Genomic DNA, 14,645 nt, shown 5'->3' with positions numbered 1-14,645 from the left:
TTTGGTTATTTTTACCTCATTTAATAGCCTCTGAGTGTGAATATGATGGTTGATGCTCCTTGTTGCAGCAGCAAAGCTGAATCCTACATAAATATGTGGATGCTGCCATCTTGTGGTGCCTGCCTCGGTTGGCATGAGTAGGAATGGAGAAGCTCCCTCCCTCTTTGGTTTCCTCATCAGATCTCGACTTTGATAAATGACAAGTTGGGCGAGCATAGACTCGCAGCTGCAGACTGAGCACAGAAGCGTCGTCATGGCTGTAAGTCTCTTTAATTTGACTGTGTCTGAGCTGTTTGTGGGACTCTGAGGTCGTTTCACAGCTGGATTCTTTGAGCGTTGCCTCGCATGCAGAGATGTGATGAGGCGGAAAGTTCAAATGGTACAAAAGTTTGGCAGGTGGAGGTGGTTTGACTTGCTGTTTTCTTTAAATCCAACCAGGATTCCTTCGAGAAAGCAGCGGAGGAGGCGAAGATACTCAAACAAACACCGGATAAAGGAGAAATGAGCGGGCTTTATGGGCTGTATAAGCAAGCCACAGTTGGAGACATTAACCTGGGTGAGTAGCTGTACTCCAACCTGAAGAGGGTGTGGAAAAAATGAGGTCTGACGAGTTTGGTGACAGATGAAATCAGGCGTGGAAAATAAGACAAAGGTTTGAACAAACACAGCGACTCTTACAGTTACTTTGAATGAGCCGGAAGCATTTCCTGTTTAATCTCTTTTATCTAAACATAGTTTTACAGTTGGAACATTGAAGCTTTTGCTCCTTTTTAATCTCTCCGTCTCGCTTTGCTCCTGCAGATACGAAGTGATGAAGACGTTCAGTTGTAATTTTGTCCTTTTCTTCCCATAAACTTCGAACAGAAAGCGGTCGTGATGTTAAAACTTTTCCTCGTATCTTTAACTGGAGACGGGTCCTCTTCAGCCACGCTTTTGTAATGTGCAGAATGTGGTTTTGAATAGTTTCCACCGTGTCCAGAGAAGCTTAACATGCATATTAGGTTGGTCTTTTACACTGAAATTCCTCCAATTCCCTTTCTCTGAGGAACGTTTTCCCCCCCAAAAATTCAATAATTTTCCCACATATTTGTCAAAAAAACGGAGATCCTCCACCCATCTTTCCTCCTCACAGGGTGCGTCTCCATCAGTCGGTTTAGATGCGTATCGAGAAGTATTATGATGGAGCGAATCCCCTGATTCGCACAAATAGCGCCGGGTTTCGGTTGATTGACAGGGATGGAAACAGCTGTGTCGGGTCACTCACAAGAGACTAACATGGTGAACAGAGGAAGGTTTGTGTGGACGGAGGAAGAAGTTGTGGCGTTTTTAACTTTAATTAAAGGAGAACTCTGGTATTTTTAAACCTGGACCTTATTTCTGGCATGAAATACGTTCATTTACTCACTGAGAACAGTTTGGTGAAAGTCGGCGTCCTTCGGAAGATATTTAGATAACTGGAGATCCATATAACGGAGAGAACGGGGCTTAGAGGATGCAGCCTCTAAATAAGGCATTATCTGTCTTTATTTCACCAATACTTTAAGAAGAATGAATGAATGAACGTGTGCTATAGCTCTGTTAGCTCAGAGCTGCTGTTATGTGGCTACTTGCAGCTATAGGAGAGCTAACGGAGGGATTTCTACACAGGCACTCTACTGGGACCACTTCATCCACACGCCCCCCTGCAGCACAGTTTATTTACTCCGTGCTCTGTGACAGTCGGCTAACTTCACACAGAGTTTGCTGCTGATAGTTTTGTGCAACATGGCAGGATATTTATCAGATTTTGACGACGTGGACGTTCTTACCGGAGTTAATGAGCTGTGCCTCAGTGATGAGTCCCAGTGGACGAGTGTGTAGAATTAGCTCTCCTTTAGCTGCAAGTAGCCACATAACACCAGCTATGTGCTAACAGAGCTAACCTGAGGGTGAAATAAAGCCTTATTTAGAGGCTGCGTCGTCTAAGCCCCGTTCACTCCATTATATGATCTCGAGGAAAATGTAGATGAACGTATTTAATGCCAGAAATAAGGTCTCGGTTTAACAATACCGGAGTTCCCCTTTAGGGAGAAACAAATAACCGCTAACCTTGACAGTAAACTGTAGAGAAATGCCAGCATATCTTATTATGAGACCTAAATCGGTCCAGTTCTAACTTGTTTGGAACATCCTGCTGGCCTGAATGAATTTGATGAGACCGAACATGATACATCTAGTTATCAAACAGTCTGAAATGAAATAAACGTCACAGTTGCTTGTTTTTTCTATGCCGTCGCACATGTTTTGTGTTGATTTCACACAAAAGAGCTGAGTGCTTTTACTCCAGTGCTTTCAGTAAAACTGTCACACATTAATGCTTCAGGAGTAAACTCCCATTAATCCAGACATTTACAGCATAGTCTGAGCCAGAGGAAAGGTTTTAGGAAAGCTTAAACAGCCCTCAGCTCCAACTCTGTTGTCAGTTCGCTGTAATTTCTTTAACTTCAGTTGTTAGTTTGCTTTTTATTCCTTATTCAGACTGAATCCGAAAGCCTATAATTCTTAATCACTCTTAATCATGGGGCTAAGACGCATTAGATTAAACAAAGTGAGTATAGAAGGACTACAATTAGCATGTCAGGATGTAAGTGCTTTCAGGGCACTTAGAGGTTCAGAGAGTGTGTTGTGTGGCTGTTTTAGCCATGATTGACTGATTCTTTTGAAAAAAAGAAGATGTATGGCTGCCTCCTTGTGTAATACAGTTTCAGGTTACATTTCTGGATGCGGAGGTGGACTGTTGGTGGCTATTCTGCTCTCTAGATGTTGAAAGACCAAAGTTCTTTGTATTCTGCCACTGAGACATATTGTTTGAAACCTATTGATGACTCTTTGACAGAGTTTGGCACAAAGTGGACTTCATAGTGACCGACACTGAGGGTCCAAACCATCTTTGGAAGAACACCTTCCTCTTCTTTTTTGTCTGGGTGACCCTGACGGAGTTCGGAAGAATGCTTTAAGTCATTATCTTGCTGCTAAATAAACCAAGTCTTCACCCAGACGGGACTTCATGATGCTGGGGGATAGATTGGTCCTGCTCCTTCTTCATGTTACCTGCTTTTGTCGGTCCAAAGTTGAGGTTTTCTTTGCAGATACTCAGCCCTTCAGACCAGCCTTTCTCAAACATCTTTTCACAGTTGTCAGAGCTGATGTCAGTGATATGTTTCACCTTATGTTGACCTTTTTCTACCATCAGAACTCCCAGTTTCTTGGAGTCTCTTCAGGATGTAGTGACCTCCTTTGTTGGACAACATTAGGCGTTGAGCAGTTTCTGTCTCTGTATCCTTCTTTCTTCCCTCAGTTTCTCTCTCTGTATCCTTCTTTCTTCCCTCAGTTTCTCTCTCTGTATCCTTCTTTCTTCCCTCAGTTTCTCTCTCTGTATCCTTCTTTCTTCCCTCAGTTTCTCTCTCTGTATCCTTCTTTCTTCCCTCAGTTTCTCTCTCTGTATCCTTCTTTCTTCCTTCAGTTTCTCTCTCTGTATCCTTCTTTCTTCCCTCAGTTTCTCTCTCTGTATCCTTCTTTCTTCCCTCAGTTTCTCTCTCTGATTCCTTCTTTCTTCCCTCAGTTTCTCTCTCTGTATCCTTCTTTCTTCCCTCAGTTTCTCTCTCTGTATCCTTCTTTCTTCCCTCAGTTTCTCTCTCTGTATCCTTCTTTCTTCCCTCAGTTTCTCTCTCTGTATCCTTCTTTCTTCCCTCAGTTTCTCTCTCTGTATCCTTCTTCTCTCAAAACCCAAAGAGCTGAAGTGAACAATGCAAAGTTGTGACTCTTGCAGATCTTCTCAAGCCTAAATCTAATCTAAACACCTCATTCCAAACAAGACTCTGATTGAATGTTCTCACCAGGTTTATTGCTGGAGAAACTGCAAGAAAAACAGACAATACAATACAAACCTATGAATTACATCTCCACATGTGTAAAGAACCTAAATTAAATGTTACCTACATTTACATAAATATCACTGATCAATTTTATGCCGAAAATGCCGAAAATGTCAAGTGTACATTAAACCTACTTTCCAAATGACCACATCTCATACAAGCACACCATCTTAACCAAAAAAAAGCTTCTGAAAACAGCCTGTGAAACATAGGTGCTAAATGAAATGCAGTCCTAATCAGCAATTAATGTCAAATTCACCTTAAAAAGCATATAAATACAATAACCACCAACCAGCACATGCTCTGCCAAGTGTCTCCTCTCTGATTGGGTCAACACTTCCTGAGGAAAGTGTTCTCATTCAAATGAACAAACACTACATGTTGTACCAAAAGGAGTCAGCAGGTGGCAGTGTTGTGTTCCTTGAACTCATGTTTAAACTGCATCAGGAACCTTATGTTTCCTTTTCTCTTATTCCCACAGAACGTCCCGGGATGCTTGATTTCACTGGAAAAGCTAAATGGGATGCGTGGAATGCGCAGAAAGGTTAGCTTGATCAAGTGTTTGTTCACATTTTTAAAGGACTGAAAGGTCTAAACTTCCTGAATTAAAGATCTGAGACTCGACTGTTTGGAATTTAGCTTCAGGAGCTAACCTGCTTTGTTTGTGTCACCCATCAGGTCTGTCCAAGGAAGAAGCAAAGGCAGCTTACGTTGAGTTGGTGGAGAAGCTGAAAGCGAAATACGGACTCTGATAAACTTTCTGTTTATAACATGTATTTGTTTCCTAGATTAAACCTGAGGGTGGAAGACGTTTGTCTTTGTGTTTGCTCATTATGAAGCCAACAGGCTCAGCTTGTGAACAGGTTGAAACAGCCGGTTCTCCTCTGCAGACCCGTGGTTCCCATCGCTCACTCATGCCAATCAAACAGTTTCTGTGTCATCCTGTGGCTTTAATCCTCAGTATCCACCGTTATCTTTTCACATTCTTGCTGCTGGTGTTGTTGCTTTTTGTGTTTTTCTCCGTTTGTCTTCCTGTAGGTGCTCCTGATGGAGGAAATTTGAAAGGTACCAAAGCATCGAGGGGAATGTAAAGCTCCCCCGGGGCAAAGCAAATGCAAAGCATGGCCATCGTTCATGGACAGGACAGGGTTAAAAGAAAAAGAACAGTTCAGGTAAAACGCAGGTTAAAAAAATACAGTTTGGGAAAGAAAGGGAAGTTAAATGAATATATTTATGAGGAGAGAAAATTGGTTTCGCACTGTTTTCAAGATTCAGCCACGTCCCATACTGTTTCCCCTGCTCATTATTGTGCCCACGGTGCTGTGCGAGGCCCATTATGAACCCATTTTGGAAAACACATTTGGGGCCTCCTTGGAAACTGGGGAGAAAATTATCCTCATCCCAAGTGGGCTCCGAAGTTTAGCTCAAATACTGCCAACTGGACCCCACAGATGTGTTGGCTGCGTCCTCTCTGCTTCCTGGTGGCATCTGTTCTGAGATTCAGCCGATTCAAGGCTATTTTTAAGGATAATTTTCATACAGAATAAGATATCTGAGGACTTATCATGAATGTGTTTCTCTGCTGGCTCCAAAACATCGAATTGTGCGTTAAAAGCAAACGGTAAGCTGCCCTATCTGCCTTTTATCTGTCACATTATGCAGTTTTAAGACTTTTTTAAAGGAAAACGTATAGAAATAGATACAAATGGACTGACGCACTGTTAACTTGTGATGCTTCGCAAATATCCCACAGAGCGTGCTGCGTTTAGGTGCTGACAGATAAGTGGGTGATCTGTGTTTTCAGTGGGCTCCGGTTTTATTTCAAGCTCAGAAAGATGAAAGACGGAGCTGCTCATCAACCCAGTGCATCGAAACATGTGAAAATATATTAAAAATGTCAGTCTGAATTATTGTGTTTAATAAGATCGAACAGGCAGAAAGAAATCCCTCAATTTATAAGTAAATTTATTTAAAAAGACATCCGTGAAATTAATTTGGAGACGTGTAACAATTCCCAAAGATATAAAACTTAAATTTGACCTTATAAGCTCTATATTTTGTCTAGAAACAGCTTAAAGTGTCTGAAAGTGATATTAATACAACAACTTTAGCAAAAAGAAAAAGCAATCGGATATAATTAAGTTTATTAATAAACGTTTTTAGTCACAAAACATTTTAAACATGTTCATTTTAGAGTAAATTCAGACTCTATAACACATCATATTTGTGAAATGTAAAGAGAAAAAGTAAAGTAGTGCTGCTCAGGAAGACGTTGTTCATGGGAAATCATCACAAATCTAAACAATTTACTGCCTGAAGCAAGTTTTTATTCAATTGATCTGTTTAATTTCATCTGATTGCTGTTGATTTATATTAAAACTCGTGGCCATAACCCAAAAATCCAGTTCTTTCCTTTTCCATTTGACTTTCTTCTCTGTGATGGTTTTCATTCTTTCTTCCAGCTGCTGCAGCTCGTCGTTCATGAGAGCTTTTTCTGATTCTGCTCTTGTGTTATTTATGGAAATAAATGTCCAGCAGCAGAAGCTGGACGGACTCTTGATCGTATTAACTTCTAAATTGATTTAAGCTCGTGAGTTTAGAGAGAAAATTGAATTAATACAAAATTATAAGACATTATTATGTTTGTTTGTCTTTTTTTTTTTTTTTTTAAATAAACCCTCATAAATGTATAAAAGCTTTGTTTTTAATAAGAAATATATATCTTGGATATGTAAATCACCAGGAAAGCTCTCCGGCTTTTTGCTTAAACGATTCCAGGTGATGTATCCTACAGCTAAAGTTAAACTGAGCCGGTATTGATCCTGCCTCACGGCTCTGTTAAACATCATTTAGCTCGGCTGGAAATGCGATTAATGCGGTTTATTTCCTCTGGTTTTATCACAAGTTGCTAATTTACACAGCTGTGAAAAGTTTAGTTGGTATGAATCAAAGTTGGAATAATTTTGAAATTACCTTCATAAATACAAATCTATCCAAAAGTTTCTTAGACATATCTATTGAGGCGTCGTTCCTCCATCAGTCGGAGGAAAACGAGCTCGATTCACACCCCCAGAGAGTCCACCGGGCGTCCACTGGCTGTCGGGCTGCCTGGAGGCAGCAGGGACACCTGCGTGTGAGGCGACCCGCTGTTACTGATGGAGCCGTGGTCACGCCTGGGTTGGCTGGGAAGATGCTGAGTGAGCCTCCACCTCCTCCACCTCCTCTTAAACTCCTGCTGCACCTAAAAATGTGCAAAGATCCTCAATCTGCTCCACGCTTTCCAAAGTCACATTTGCTGTGCTAAGCGGTTCCTTACCTCGCCGTTCATGAAGCAGTAGAGGACCGCGACCACAAAGCCCTGAGAGAGGGGAGGAGAGGACGGTCAGAGGTGCGTTGATGCATTTGTGATTATCCTGGCGCCACATTTACCTGCGTGGATGAGAGAGCCAGCTCTGCTAACATCCAGATCTGAGACACGGAGATGCTGACCTCAACGGGGAAGAAAACAAACAGGATGTACTGCAGGCCGAACAGAACCACCAGGAAAAAGGTGGATTTGATCAGCCTCCTGGTGAAGGAAAAGCAAAGCTTTGCTCTCGTTAATGGTAAAAACAATTAGCTTTTAACTGTCAGGTGTTGAGGAACCAGGAACATGCTGAAGGAAAGTGGGTCACTCCCAGTTCGATGGGATATATGAAGAGTTATACAGTACCAGAGAGTCGCAGCTACTCACTTGTACTGGCTGAATTCGTTCCTTTGTGCGTCTGGCATCCTGAGTTTGCTCACCAGTATCCTCAAAATACCCAAGAAAAAGATGAGATTCGTCTAAAACGATTCAAACCGGAGAGCAGTTTTGTTAGACTTTGATTGGAAAAGTTCTCCGTTAAACATTTTGATCAAGTAGACGCGGGGAGTTCTTTTTTTTGGAAACAGTGAGTCAAACCAGCAGTGACGGTGCGTTCACTGTCACTGGTCCTGTTTGATAATAACAGCTTTTCAATGTATGGGGCCAATTTTTGGCCTGATACACTGACTTCCAGGTGTCACTTTGACACTGAGGTTTGTCAAGCATCTCCTGAAATATCAAGCTTTAACTATATATATATATATATATAATGTTGGAAATTTAAAGGGGAACTCTGGTATTTTTAAACCTGGACCTTATTTCTGGCATGAAATACGTTCATCTACTCACTGAGAACAGTTTGGTGAAAGTCGGCGTCCTTCAGAAGATATTTAGATAACTGGAGATCCATATAAGGAGTGAACGGGGCTTAGAGGATGCAGCCTCTAAATAAGGCATTATCTGTCTGGCTATCTGCAGCTATAGGAGAGCTAACGGAGGGATTTCTACACAGGCACTTTACTGCGACGACTTCATTCACAGCATGGCTGCAGCACAGCTCATTCACTCCGATAAGAACGTCCGTCTTACTCAAAGTCGTCGTCCACATCGTCAAAATCTGATAAATATCCTGCCATGTTGCACAAAACTATCAGCAGCAAACTCTGTGTGAAGTTAGCCGACTGTCACAGAGCACGGAGTGAATAAACTGTGCTGCAGGGGGGCGTGTGGATGAAGTGGTCCCAGTAGAGTGCCTGTGTAGAAATCCCTCCGTTAGCTCTCCTTTAGCTGCAAGTAGCCACATAACAGCAGCTATGAGCTAACAGAGCTATAGCACACGTTCATTCATTCATTCTTCTTAAAGTATTGGTGAAATAAAGACAGATAATGCCTTATTTAGAGGCTGCATCCTCTAAGCCCCGTTCACTCCGTTATATGGATCTCCAGTTATCTAAATATCTTCCGAAGGACGCCGACTTTCACCAAACTGTTCTCAGTGAGTAGATGAACGTATTTCATGCCAGAAATAAGGTTTTAAAAATACCGGAGTTCCCCTTTTAACTTAAAGCAAAAGAAGAAACAAAAGTTTTACCAGTATAGTTAGAAGAACCGGCACTCGAAGTATCCACCAGATCCATTCATGTTCTCGGGTTTCCCAACAACTGTGGTGAGAAAATGGGACATAATTGTAAAATCTAATGATGATCGTCTCTATAATCCTGAATGAGCAAAGCAGATTCTAACTCCTCACCCTTCATCTTCATAAAAATACTTGGCACATCCCCAGGAGACAATAACCACAACCGGCAAACCTACGTGGTCAAATAAATCTTGGTTAAATCTACAAAGACGGTGTTTGTTTGACAGGACGGATCAAAGAATAAAACCGTGACGCCGTACCCCAGCTTAACACGATGTACCAGGCGAGGTGTTTCTTCAGGGAGAAGAAGGAGCGGCTCAACAGGGTGAACAGGAAGTGACCCTCCACCAGCAACCAGCTGTAGTTGGCCAGGATGGAGTAGTTGGAAAACGTCAGCACGACCTTACACGCCACCTGAGAAAGTTTTTGCTGTCAATCTTTGGGGGAAAAAAGTGAGCCAGACTTCTAATTTAAGGAGCAAATGTGCAGGATCGGAAGGATAGACCTTCCATACCGGGTAGTAGTCGCAGTGGTAGAGGTCTTCATCGGTAAATAGCTGAGAGTCTCTGATGAAGATGAACATGGCTCTCAGGATGAAGGAGATGAACAGCTGGATGTGGATGTAGTTCCTGGTGCAGTGCAGCTTCCTGAGGAAATATTGACCCTGGTTCAGCTTTCAGTGACGTGCCAACGAAAGGTGAAAGACGCGGGCGGCTTGTCTGGAGCTCACGGATAACAGACATATTTCTCACCTGAACATATAGAATATGGTGATGGCGATGGTCAGGGAGATGAGAGACATTGCGTATCCAGCTGTGTACATGGTCTTCACGTAGGAGAAATACTTATGGGAGCCTGAGGACTGAGCAGCGCAAACAGGACTCAGTAACTCTTAAAAACAAAACACTTCATGAAATTTCTTATCTGGAATTATTTCAGTATTTTAGCCAAAGCTGAATTTGTGAAAAACTCCAGCGGTTATGTGCGATTTATTTTGCCTTCAGTGACTTTGATCTTTGATATAAAGCAAAGGTTTTAGGTGAATATAAGATTCTGAGTGTAAACTAAAATGATTTCCATCACATGACAATTATAAAGTCTGATTTTGTAAAACATTCTTTGCTCAGACAGCTTCTGATGTGAAAGCAACAAAGGTTTAAAATATATTACCTACATTTAAAGGAGGATTGTGTAATAATCCGCTGTTCCTCAGATTCTGTCATTTCCGATTGAGCCTTGAACGCAACACTCCATGCTTCAGAGAAACTGAAGCGGCACACACTACCCAACACATCCATCACTCAAATGTGTCACGATGTCTTCTCCATCGAGTGAAACCACCTTCTCAAGTTCTGAGGTAACTTTTAGAGATATAAATTATAAATGTTACATTTGGTTCGATATTCTGTGAGAAGATAACTTACAGTGAATGTCACTGTTAGTTTTTCTGCATTATGTTAGTGTTTATGGACCCCAGGTAGCTACCTGCGTGCTAATAGAAGCTAATATTAGCTACGTAAGGCTAAAGGCTGTTTGTATTCAGTCTGATGGAGGGATAGCATCAGCAGGCAACACGTTATCTTCAAAGCCTCTTTTATCACGTTACACTTTGATTGAAATCAGCTGATCTCCGTAACATGACGCCGAGTAATTTCTGTCCAGCTAACAAAGCTTCTTCGTAGTTTTGGTGCATAAACTCACGTGAATCAACAGTTTTCAACAGGGACACGGAGAAAACGTTACGTTAGTTTAATCAGATCAGCTGATCGTCTGCAAAGTGGCGGCAAATCGCGCTTTCGCCACCGTTTGTCCCTTCTAGGCCACTGTAATCAATATGGCGACGCAATATAAGCTAAGCCTTTGTGCAGAGCGAACCGGTTCATGTAAATAAAAAGGTGAAATCTAAAGTAATAAAAACATAACGACTCGTTTCATAGGGTCACTCCATAGCAAATGTATTATATTCTATTTCTTTTAATAAATCACCATAAATATTACGCACTGCTCCTTTAACACTGAATTCACTTAAGCTTGTGTTAATGTTGCTATTTATTTACTTTGTAGCTCAGTTTTCAATTTTATTTGTGATTTTAACTGTAATTTCTTTCTTTATAAAATGTGTTATTTTTGTTTACATCATATTGATCCATTTATTCCCTCAAAATGATTTATTTGTCATTTATAATACCTATAGATGTATTTATTTAGTGAATGTATTATATTATATTTCTTTTAATAAATCACCATAAATATTACACACTGCTCCTTTAAGACTGTATTTAATTTGTAGAGGTTTTACAGTGTTTTCCGTTTTTCGTTCTGTCCCTATCAAAGATACAAGAGAACGTTACTTAATTCACCCCTACTGTATCTTAAATTATATAACTGGACATAGTTAGGTTTCTGGGATCAAGTATAGGAGAAATGTGTAGAGTTTGGCAATTTAAAGGTGCTGTATGTCAAGTTTTCATCTGGACCGTGGAGTTGGAGTCATTCCCTGATGGAGGAGACTCACCGTGCATAAACACAATAAAAGGCTTTGAGGTAAACCGTCATCATTAAACAGCTTTTAATAGCTCATTAAACAGCTTTTAATAGCTCATTAAACAGCTTTTAAAGCTCATTAAACAATTAGAAGGAAGCTTCACTTCATGTTTGTGTGCCAAACGCGTTGCTAGCACCTGGATGTAGTTAGCAGCTTAGTGTCTTATCATTAAAAGATTAAATTATCTGCACCTGTTATGACGAATGTTAGTTTCTAACCAGTTAATTTTTCCAGCATGTAACCTCCAAAAGAAAATCGCCAACTTGTAGCTTTTATTGTATTTTTTTAAATCATTGGGCACAGCTTTGCTAGCTGTGTAGCTAACCTTGATAATGAAGCACTTTTTGTAGAATATTTATTGAATGTGTGTAATTTCAGTCCAGTTACGAGTCGGAAAAACTGTATTTTTTGCTCACTGACCAGGATAGCTTGTACATCAGAATTTTCACCTACAGATATTGCACAATACCAATGCGTGTGACTGATTTAATGAGACAAAAAGTGACAGAAGTGCTCCTAAACAGTGTTTTACTGCAGCCGCCACCACTTTTTGTGTGCATGGAAGCCATCTTTAGCAGGCGCTTCTTTGGTTACTCCAACTTTCTGACTATTCTAGTTCAGTTTCTACGGGGATCTTGGAAAGCTTTTCTTCCAATTTTCCATGAAATGCACCATTAGCTTATCACAAGCTGGAATTAGTTTCATATTTAGCATAAATATAAGACAAGACGGTGATATTACCTCTGCCAAGGTGGATAACTGGTTGGTGTTTTTGATGACCCAACCTATGAGTGATCAACTTTCTTGGACATGAAATTGATATCAGTATCTAACTCCCTGGAGGTGTGTTTCCTCCACAGATTTAGGACTATCTTGAATTTTTGTCAGAGGAAAATCAGGTGTATTAATTTTACATGGTTTGCCTCCTTGAAGCACTTACAGTTGTGTTCCAAAGTCTTGTACCAGCCTTCATTTATTTATATAAAGCAAAGAAACATGTGCAAACATATAAATGATAAAGTAGAGTTTATACAATTCTAACAGGCTCTGAAATCCTTTATTCTCCAACACAGCCTGAAACCCCTGAGACAAGCTTTCTGTCATTTCTTTAAGTAGTCTTCAGGAATAGTTCTCCAGGCTTCTTGAAGGACATCCCAAAGCTCTTCTTTGGATGTTGGCTGCTGATGATCCCACATGGCTTCAATAATGTTGAGGTCCAGGCTATTTTCTACGAGTTTATGCCTTTTTCAAGTTGAAACTAAAGAAATGGGAACAAATGATCGTAAGAAAGTGCCTAAAGATGCTATTTAAAATGGGTTCTTTGCTAAGTTGTCTGTTATATGTCGACAGAACACATTTTCATGCCTGAATGACACATAAGTCAGTGTTAACCGGCTTAACATCCAACATTTCTCTGAAAATGGTGGGAAGAAATGACTTCTATAAAGCCTGGAGAACTACTGCTCAAGACCACCTTAAAAGATTAAAAGAAACTCTGGCTGCTGATAAGGAAAAGAGGGGTGAATCAATTATTTTGCAGAGTACTGGATTTACAGGATAAACTACACATACTGTGTGGATATTATGAACCTCTTACCTCTTCAATGAATTCCAGTGTGTCGTTGAAAGTGTAGCCGCATGCATCTTCGTGTGGGATAAGCGGGGCTGTCCATCCATCGACAGTACAGTTGCGATACACTTTACCTACAAAATGCCAATAAAATCATGTTTTTATCTCTTCCTTTACTGTGGAAAAGTTGTCCAACAGATATATATTTTAGAAAATATGGGTCTGAATACAGAATATTCTCCCTCTTGGAGAGTAAAAGCTGCAAAACCATCAATTTACCTTTGTAGGCTCTTTAATAAACCTCTGTCTTTTCAGATAATTTATGATGTAATCTATCACCCTCATCTTCGAACATAAACCAAGCACTCTTGCTTGTTACCCAGTGCCTCTGTGTACACAAGCTTTTTATGGGTGACTGTTTGGATAAAGACCCTGAGAGGAAGAAGATGTCTCACTTAGTTGTGAAAACAAATGAGTTTCCTTTGGCAAATAATTAACCAGTGCAATGTGACAGATAATGGCTGTTGGTTTGTAAATGTGCGTCACTGTGTGCGAGTGTTTATATTTCACCTTCTGAACCAAAAAACTCTGGGCATGGTTGAGAGACTGTTTCCCCAGGAGAAGCAGGTGGCCAGCAGTTTAAGTGATCCCACATTCCCTTGCAGTGTGCACTTGTATTGTTTTCTGAATATAAAAAGAAAAAATAGCACATTTTGTTCTTATTTGCTGGGATTAAGCACTAATTAAAGAAGTCACAACATAGAAATACTATTACGAACCACCTGTACAGGACCCCCCAAACACAATAAAGTAGGTATTTAGAAGAAATAGATGGATGGAAAATAAATAATGCTTGATTTGATGTCTCAAATGCAGGTTAAAAACATGCGTACCAACATATTTGGCTTAATCTTCATTCTTCAGCATACAGTAGAGGGCTGTGTTTAATCCTTTGTATTTCAAAGTGTGTGCTGTTATGTCACCACTAGCTGTCACTAAAACATCGCATCACATTTTTGGTAAATTTAAAGATTTTCTAACTCCACACATTAGGAGCAAACCTGAGCATTAAATTATTACCATTGGCGGATGGTTCAATTAGCTGTTTTTTTTTTTCTTTTTTTTTTACAAGATGTCACAGTTTGATGGTAATACAACATTTAGAAATTAAAGTGACTTACCTATTGCTGTTTGTGACATTATCAGTAGATCCCTCTTGCACTTTTCTTCGTCTTTTACAAGACTAACATGAGGATGACAGCCCGAGGATGTTTTTACCTGGAAAAACACAAAAAACAGTCCCCAGAGGAAATGCTGCACTTTGCCTGTCAAATTCTTATTCATAAACTCAAGGAGGCATCTTTTTTTTCTAACCTGGGATAAAAGTAACACCCCAATGAGTCCAACTTTCCTCATTATGTAGAACAAGTTTCCTTTTCCCTCTTACAGATGTGCACTTATGTCCAAACTCCAAGCCGCATATCTGATCAGAGTGAAAAGTAAGTATCCTGCCATGCAGCAGATATATGAGCCTGAAAATCAAACATGGGTTCATACGAAATCTTTTTAACCATGCACTGTACTCTTCTAAACAATCAGAGACGTTTCCATCAAGGTAGCTTTAATTCAAA

The 14,645-nt window shown here is 40.4% G+C and overlaps 2 protein-coding genes across 2 annotated transcripts; one reads left to right on the top strand and one right to left on the bottom strand.

Annotated features, from left to right (window-relative positions):
• Window positions 1–177: 177 nt before the first annotated feature.
• Window positions 178–4,721, top strand: LOC140274364 (acyl-CoA-binding protein-like). Its single transcript, XM_072369807.1, has 4 exons — window positions 178–259; window positions 439–556; window positions 4,396–4,458; window positions 4,593–4,721. The coding sequence occupies exons 1-4, from the start codon at window positions 197–199 to the stop codon at window positions 4,664–4,666; spliced, it is 318 nt and encodes a 105-aa protein (XP_072225908.1). The 5' UTR covers window positions 178–196; the 3' UTR covers window positions 4,667–4,721.
• A 2,131-nt stretch (window positions 4,722–6,852) lies between these two features.
• On the bottom strand, window positions 6,853–14,611 carry sctr (secretin receptor). The gene is made up of 13 exons (XM_072369652.1): window positions 14,389–14,611; window positions 14,196–14,292; window positions 13,585–13,698; window positions 13,042–13,148; window positions 9,652–9,761; window positions 9,414–9,546; window positions 9,160–9,313; window positions 9,011–9,071; window positions 8,852–8,921; window positions 7,648–7,739; window positions 7,344–7,482; window positions 7,231–7,272; window positions 6,853–7,155 (listed from the first exon to the last, which is right to left on the bottom strand). Exons 1-13 carry the CDS (start codon window positions 14,428–14,430, stop codon window positions 6,976–6,978), a joined length of 1,341 nt encoding a protein of 446 aa, XP_072225753.1. The 5' UTR covers window positions 14,431–14,611; the 3' UTR covers window positions 6,853–6,975.
• Between the last annotated feature and the right edge of the window lie 34 nt (window positions 14,612–14,645).

The sequence above is a fragment of the Leuresthes tenuis genome, unplaced genomic scaffold (assembly GCF_036924035.1).
Source record: "Leuresthes tenuis unplaced genomic scaffold, fLeuTen1.0.hap1 SCAF_1, whole genome shotgun sequence".
Classification (NCBI taxonomy): Eukaryota; Metazoa; Chordata; class Actinopteri; order Atheriniformes; family Atherinopsidae; genus Leuresthes; species Leuresthes tenuis.
This window is presented reverse-complemented; position numbering and strand designations above follow the sequence as displayed.

What these genes read in the sequence shown, in the direction of transcription:
- sctr (XM_072369652.1), bottom strand. Translation starts at nt 14,430, where the DNA reads ATGAGGAAAGTTGGACTCATTGGGGTGTTACTTTTATCCCAG. An exon ending in CACTGGAATTCATTGAAGAG is followed by an intron (nt 9,762 to 13,041) that starts GTAAGAGGTTCA and finishes TGCGCTGCTCAG; the next exon opens with TCCTCAGGCTCCCATAAGTA. An exon ending in TATTTTTATGAAGATGAAGG is followed by an intron (nt 8,922 to 9,010) that starts GTGAGGAGTTAG and finishes TTCTCACCACAG; the next exon opens with TTGTTGGGAAACCCGAGAAC.
- LOC140274364 (XM_072369807.1), top strand. Translation starts at nt 197, where the DNA reads ATGACAAGTTGGGCGAGCATAGACTCGCAGCTGCAGACTGAGCACAGA. An exon ending in ACAGAAGCGTCGTCATGGCT is followed by an intron (nt 260 to 438) that starts GTAAGTCTCTTT and finishes AAATCCAACCAG; the next exon opens with GATTCCTTCGAGAAAGCAGC. An exon ending in AGTTGGAGACATTAACCTGG is followed by an intron (nt 557 to 4,395) that starts GTGAGTAGCTGT and finishes TTATTCCCACAG; the next exon opens with AACGTCCCGGGATGCTTGAT.